The sequence below is a fragment of the Humulus lupulus genome, chromosome 2 (assembly GCF_963169125.1).
Source record: "Humulus lupulus chromosome 2, drHumLupu1.1, whole genome shotgun sequence".
Taxonomy (NCBI): domain Eukaryota; kingdom Viridiplantae; phylum Streptophyta; class Magnoliopsida; order Rosales; family Cannabaceae; genus Humulus; species Humulus lupulus.
In genome coordinates this window covers 223,134,186-223,141,934 of record NC_084794.1, presented here as the reverse complement: position 1 = coordinate 223,141,934, position 7,749 = coordinate 223,134,186, and the positions used below count along the sequence as shown (strand labels likewise).

General features: G+C 38.0%; 1 protein-coding gene across 1 annotated transcript; it reads left to right on the top strand.

Moving 5' to 3' along the window:
- The first annotated feature begins 362 nt into the window (after positions 1-362).
- On the top strand, positions 363-728 carry LOC133815197 (uncharacterized). The gene has a single exon (XM_062248062.1). The coding sequence runs from the start codon at positions 363-365 to the stop codon at positions 726-728; it is 366 nt and encodes a 121-aa protein (XP_062104046.1).
- The last annotated feature ends 7,021 nt before the right edge of the window (positions 729-7,749 follow it).

Genomic DNA, 7,749 nt, shown 5'->3' with positions numbered 1-7,749 from the left:
TTGAAACTCTCAAATAGGCTTTGGAGGCAGAGCTTTTGGAGGACCGTATTTGGAAGGAAGGTGCCGCAAGAAGAGAGGCTAATAAAGGAAATAATGGCCAAGGTGATAACAAGCAAAAATTCCAGAATGGCCAAGGAAGTTTGACTGATAAGAAATCCAAAGGAGGGGCCAACAACAATAATAATTCCCAAGGTCACTACAAAGAGATACCTAATTTCCCTAAATGCAACCTTAAACATGGGGGAGAGTGTCAAGAACACTTGAGAGTCTGTTACAAGTGTGGACAAGAGGGTCATATGAAGAAGAAGTGCGCACAAATGAAGACAGATCAGAAGGAAGGATAGAAGAAAGATGATAAGTTAATGATAGCCCGGGCTTTTGCTTTAAGTTGTGGAGAAGCGGAGGCCAGCAATATGATGGTGACAGGTCAGATCTTTATTAGTGATAAAATTTGTAAAGTACTTTTTGATTATGGAGCTACACATTCATTTGTTTCCTTAGAAATGATTGATAGACTAGGTAGGCATAGTGAGAATCTTAAAAGGGAGTTTGTCATGACCTTACCATCTAGGGAAGTAATGATATCGTCTAGATGGTTGCAATCCGTCCCAATTATTATCGAGAATAGAGAGTTACTTGGGGACTTGATCGAATTAAAGATAAAGGATTATGACGTTATTCTGAGAATGGATTGGTCTGTGAAGCATGGAGCCACAATACATTGTTGAAAAAAGATGGTTATGTTCCAACCAGAAGAAGGAGAGCAGTTCATCTTTATGTGTAAAACAACGGGTCTTCGGATGCCCATTACCTCGACACTCAAGGCACAAAGGATGATATATAAGGGGTGTAAGCATACTTAGCCTACATTGTAGACATGGTTAGAGAAACTCAGCTAAGGCTAGAAAATGTGCATGCAGTGTGTGAATTCCTGGAAGTGTTTCCAGAAGACTTACCTTGAGTACCACCAGATAGAGACATTGAGTTCGTTATTGAGCTAGCACCAAAAACAACTCTAATATCAAAAGCTCCTTACCGAATGGCGCCAACAGAGCTGAAGGAAATAAAGACACAATTGCAAGAACTGTTGGATAAGGGATCATCCGACCTAGCTATTCTCCTTGGGGTGCACCGGTCTTGTTCGTGAAAAAGAAAGATGGGACAATGCGTATGTGCATTGATTATCGAGAGCTCATTAAGGTTACTATTAAGAATAAATATCCTTTTTAGTGACTTGACGATCTTTTTGACCAATTACAAGGCGTGAAAGTATTTTCTAAGATCGATCTACAGTCGGGATATCATCAATTGAAGGTACGAAAGGAGGATATTCCTAAGAAGACATTTAGGATGTGCTATGGGCATTATGAATTCTTGGTAATGTCGTTTGGACCGACCAATGCTCCAGTTACCTTTATGGATCTGTTGAATTGAGTGTTTAAAGACTATTTAGACAAGTTTGTGGTGGTTTTTATTGATGACATTCTTATCTACTCAAAGTCTGTAACAGAGCATGAAGAGCATCTCAGATTGACGCTAACAAGGCTTAAGGAGCATCAGTTGTATGAGAAGTTTAAATAATTTGAATTTTGGTTGGAGATGGTTGCTTTTCTCGGTCACATAGTATCAAAAGATGGTGTAGCAGTGGATCCCGCTAACATTGAAGATGTGAAGGATTGGCCAAGACCTAGGAATGCAGCTAAAGTGAGGAGTTTCTTAGGGTTGGCAAGATATTATTGAAGATTTGTTGAAGGGTTCTCAAAATAGCTACACCCTTAACGAACTTGACGTGAAAGCAACAAAGACCTGTCTGGACAAATAAGTGTGAGGATAGTTTTTGGATGTTAAAGACCAAATTAATATCTACGCCAGATTTATGTGTACCCACAAACAAGGACAAGTTTGTGGTATACTGTGACACATCTAAATAAGGATTGGGATGTGTATTAATGAAAAATTATAGAGCTGTGGCTTATGCTTCAAGACAGTTGAAGGAATATGGGCAAAAATACCCCACTCATGACATGGAATTGGCAGCTGTGGTTTTTGCATTGAAGATATGGAGGCACTATCTTTATGGAGAAAAGGGTGAAATATACATTGACCACAAGAATCTCAACTATTTTTTTTCTCAAAAATAGTTGAATATGAGGCGGAGGAGGTGGTTGGAATTAGTCAAGGATTATGATTGTGAGATATTGTATCACCTTGGTAAGGCAAACGTGGTAGCAGATGCTTTGAACGAACGGGGCTATGGAAACTTGTCGGTATTGGAAGCGATTGAAGTACCACTTCAGCATGAAATAGTAAAGGTATAAATTATCACGGGGATGATAGCAAATGTCACAATACGATCAAATTTATTGGAGCAAGTGAAGGAAAAGCAGAACAAGGATGAAGCCTTACTTAAACAGGAGGCACTTTTGCATGAAAAAGCAGATGGTGACTTCTCTATGTTTGATGGAGGATTGCTACGGTATAAATCTCGAGTGCGTGTGCCAAATGATAAAGGTTCAAAGAAGAGCATAATGGAAGAAGTGCACACTGCGCCATATTCCTTGCACTCTATATCTACTAAGATGTACAATGATTTGAAAACTTGTACTCGTGGCCAGGATTGAAGAAGGATATAACGGAATATGTAGCAAGGTGTTTTACATGCCAGCATGTAAAGACAGAGCATCAAAGACCCGCTGGGCTAATGCAACCTTTGGAAATACTAGAGTCAAAGTGGGAAGACATAGTGATGGATTTCGTAGTAGGACAACACATAACAACAAAGCACCAAGATTCTATTTGGGTGGTGGTTGGTAGACTCACGAAGTCATCTCACTTTTTACCGGTATGTACCACTTATACTGTGGACTAGTATGTAGAGTTATATGTAAGTGAAATAGTACGGTTGCATGGAGTGCCCAAGTCCTTAGTGTCAGATATAAGCTCTATTTTCACATCTAAATTTTGGGATAGCTTACACTAGAAAATGAGTACAAAGCCAACATTTAGCATAGCGTTTCATCATCACACAGATAGACAGTCAGAACGCACGATACAAATATTAGAAGATATGTTAAGAGTGTGTGTTCTGGATTTTGGGGGATCTTGGAGTCATTATCTACTGCTAATAGAATTTTCTTACAATAACAATTATCAGTCCACCATCGAAATGGCTCCATATGAAATGTTATATGGGTGAAAGTGTAGATCGCCCATACATTGGGATAAGGTAGGAGAAACAGGAATATCGGGACCAGAAGTTGTTAATGAAGCAAGTAAGGTGGTAGAAAAGATTAGAAAATGCATGCTAATTGCCCAAAGTAGACAGAAGAGTTATGCAAACCCTAAACGATGAAATGTTGAGTTTGCAGTGGATGATCAAGTATTTCTTAGGGTTTCCCCTATGAAAGGAGTTATGCATTTTGGAAAGAAAGGAAAGTTAACCCCCTAGTATATAGGTCCATTCGAGATATTGGAAAAAGTGGGGGAAGTAGCCTATCGTTTGGCATTACCACCATCTCTAGCTGAAACACATAACGTGTTTCATATTTCTATGTTGAAGAAATATGTTTCAGATCCAACTCACGGGCTTAATTATGAACTTCTGGGATTGAATCAGGACTTGAGTTATGGTGAGCAACCAACTCAAATCATATAAAGAAGAATTAAGGAGTTAAGATCCAAGAGAATTCCATTAGTTATGGTCCTATGGAGTAATTGCTTGGTTAAAGAAGCTATGTGGATGTTGGAAGATGGCATGAAGGGGTGATGCACAAAATTGTTTGGTAAGCAAATTTCAAGGACGGAATTTCTTTAAGGATGGAAGATTTGATATTCAATTATTATTATTATTATTTTATTTATTTTTGTTGTTTGCCTAGTTTAAAAGTGATTTAATTAAGATAATACTTTTAGTTGTGTTATTATTTTAATTAATGTTAGAAATATGAGATGAATGCATAGAGTACCATTGTAACGTCGTCCTAATCAAGGACTGTTACACTGTGTACTTTAAATTGTGCCAGACTTGCTAACCAAGTCATTTGGTTTAAAATGTGTAACTAAGGTTATTGTCAAGGGTTAGGGTTACAAATTTTGGTCAAAAGAACTGTTGACTTTTATTTAAAAAGTTTCATACAGACATGGGTTCCCAAAATATTACAACTAAACTTTTAAAAAGGTAAATATACATCAAAAGTTACATTCAGCCGACCTAAGCAGCAAAAATAGGGTTACAACCCTAGTTCATCTGAGATGCTCCCAGCCGTGGTGGTCGAGCAGCCTCATATGTACACGTCGCCCCCGAAGCTCTCCAACTCATGGCTAGTCAAGCTTTTTCCTTCCCCTTACCTGCACCAAAAAGCACACGTGAGCCAAGGCTCAGCAATAAAACTCAACATGTACATAAACAAAGAACTTCCAGATACCCATCTAACATGGCCAGCAATATCAACCTACAGTTACCATCATTCAATTACAAACAAGTAGTCATTGGACCAACTTGAGGCCGCTACCCTAAACAGTTGGCTTTAGAGCTAACCCTGGGGCCTATGCCCTAGCTACGTGACCATAGAGTCACCTGGGGCCCTCACCCTTAGCTCTGAATCACTAGCCATAGAGCTAGCCTAACCCCTTTGTTTACCATCGACCTTAGAGTCGACCAACATAATAGTACGTTGTTGGTTTAGGCCTAAGCCTTTCGATCAGCACGCAGCGCGCTATTGTCGTCATTGACTAATAAGTCAAGCCCTGATCCAGGATTACAGACCTCAATACAGATTAAATATGGATAGGCATATCCCAACAGAAAGCACACATATGCTTGTTAATCACATAACACCATTGATTAATCATTCTCACAATGCTAATCATACCTATTTAACGGGGCCTCATGCCCTAACCATGGAATTTACACAACAGTCATAAAGCACTTAAGCAGATATCAACCAACATGTGAAGCGAAAGCTTAAATATAAATGTCCTCAGGGCCCAGCCCTAGTCAAGATAATTGATAACAGTCGAGCCAAGCCCTAATCACATATAACACGTATTGGGTGCAGTTTTCTTACCTCGGGTTTGAGTAAGCATAAATAAGAACGACCCTCAAGCACGATCCCGGTTCTGAGCTGCTAGCGGTAACCTAGTCACAACCATAAAATAGAATTCCATCAACAATGATCTAATAAAGGCTTCCGGACCAACTCCTAGCCTCTAGGGCCTCGAGTTCCACTAAACTGGGTAGTGGAATCGATCCCGAGCCCTAAGGAAATAGTTCTCATTTTAAAAAAAAACTTCCCATGGCCAAAAAGCCTAAGCGGGCTGCGACCTGGCCCTGAGGGTCGCGGCACGCCCCTCCTAATAGAGAGCCTCCTTCCCTCTGTTAAGGGGCACAAGCTGCGACTTGCCCTTGAGAGTCGCGGCGCCCCCCCCCCCCCCCCCAAACAGAGGCCTCCCAAGGCCCTGGGTTCAGGCTGAGTTGCGGCCCCTCAAAAACAAGGTCGCGACTTGCCCCCCCGAACCCAGATTTTCTTCCATTTTCAGCAGCCAAATTAAATCCAAACTAACCCAAATTAACCCCTAAACCATAATTCAATTACCAACAATAGTTCTAACACCTTCCTAGCAACAAAACCCAACATAAATCTAGTTTTAAACCTCATCCACAACACTAGGCCAATTCTCAAGCTTAAAGGTTCAAGAACACTCTAAAACAGCCAAACAAACTCAGAATTTCAATGTCAAAATCATAGTCTATAGTTTACCTCAACTAAAGATTAATTCCACAAGTTGCAACAGAGGTTACTCCCCAAGTTTAGGCTTCAATTCTTGTATTTCTAGCCCAAATTCCTCCTTAGTTATTCAATGGTTAGCTAGAGGATGCTTAGAGAAGAAGAGCGTGAGGTGAGAGAGAAAGAGTCGGTTTGGGAGAAGTGTTTTGTGTATCTGTCTTTAGTTTCCTAAGCTTAAGTGACTTAAATCAATCCCGAGACTTGGGGTACCAAAAACGTCCCCGAGGGCAAAATAATAAAATTCTCCAATATTCCCTCCTAAACTCACTAACTTCAAATATATCTCCAATTATTCATTTCTATAACTCGATAACCCAATTAAATGTCTAATATCCAAAATACCCCTTGACTCGCCCCAAGTCGAGTATTGGGTCTCGTTGTGACTTTCCCGCTAACTTGCTCCCTAGGATCGCCTTTTGCTGAGTAACCCACATAATAATGTGGTCTCTCACATATATCACATAAATATACAATTATGCCTGCAACAGGCCAAATTATCATAATTGCCTTTCTGATAAGAAGTGGGCCCACATGCATATTTAATATTTCTAAACATGCTCAACTAACTATATAATCATATAATCCACATAATTACAATTAAATACAAAAAATAAGCACATAATTCCATATATTGCCATCCTGACCCTCTAATAAAGACCCTAAGCATTATTATGTAATTTTGGGACGTTACAACATAAAGCTAATTTATTAGATAAATTAATATTAATCTTAAATTTAGAAATTATTGTATTCAATCAAGCAGTCATGAATGGAGGTATAGATTCTTAACTAAAATAAAGGGATTTTCTTTTACTCAAATTAGATATGTATGCGTTAGTTTTAAGTTAAGATTTTTTATTTGAATTGTAGTGTTATGTACTTATGGGGAAAGTTTAAAATATATGTATATATATTAACTAAAGTTTCGGCCAGCCTAACCAACTTAAATAGCTATATAGATTGGTTTATTAATTAAGTAAGATTTATGTGCTAGATGAATGGATAAAGATGGGTTGTTATTTAAAATTTGAATTTTTCCAAACAACAAAAGAAAGGAAGTTTCGGGTAGGTGCCATGGATTAGTAATTGAGATATTTTTCTACATATGGTTATAAGTTTGAATGAGAGTAGGATATTAAGTTACAGGAAGGTCTATATATATATTGTGGTTCACCTATACTTACCGTAGAAAAATAAGAAGCAACATAAATAAAGAATGGACAAGTAGATATTTTATTGTCATCAATTTCAGCTTGAGGTTTCGATTGATAGAGTAATTAAGGTAAGACATTCTTTTGTATTTTGGTGATTTAGATAGTTTTTTGGGAAGACACTAATGAGAATTTATTTATGATTATACAGGTTCTACTTTCTGCAATCTCTCACATTAAGTTCTTTTTCTATGGTAAGGAAGTTAGAGAGAACTAGCCTTTATGTTATGATCCTTGTGAATCTAATCTTGCTTGTTGAGTTTTGGGCAGAGATCACAGTTTTGACCTTGTAGGTCCATAGTATTTGACCGTGTAGGTCTACAGTTTTGACCAAGTATTGTCTTGGGGATAGTTTATTGCTAACAGAATAAGGATCTATTTCTCTCTTAACTCATTTATATATATGTTGCATGTTGTGCTAGAAGTATGTGATATCATTGTTGATTGATTATTGCTTGTAGTTCAATATGATCTAAGGTTTGTGTTTTGATTCTTATGAAAGTAAAATTTTTGTTTGTGTATGCTTGAAGCACTTTGTTATTGAGCTTTACTTGTTCATTTCTTTCTTTATCTTTTGTGCAGATAAAAAGTGAAATTTTAAAGCAGATGCAATAAGCCGAGACTCGATCTAGAAGTGTGTGCATCTTGTGAGGACCATGTAGCCAATGGGGAGATCTCGGACACATCAACTTTAATTAATTAATTTATTTATTTCATTAAAGATTGTTGCTATGATTTATATTTATACTATT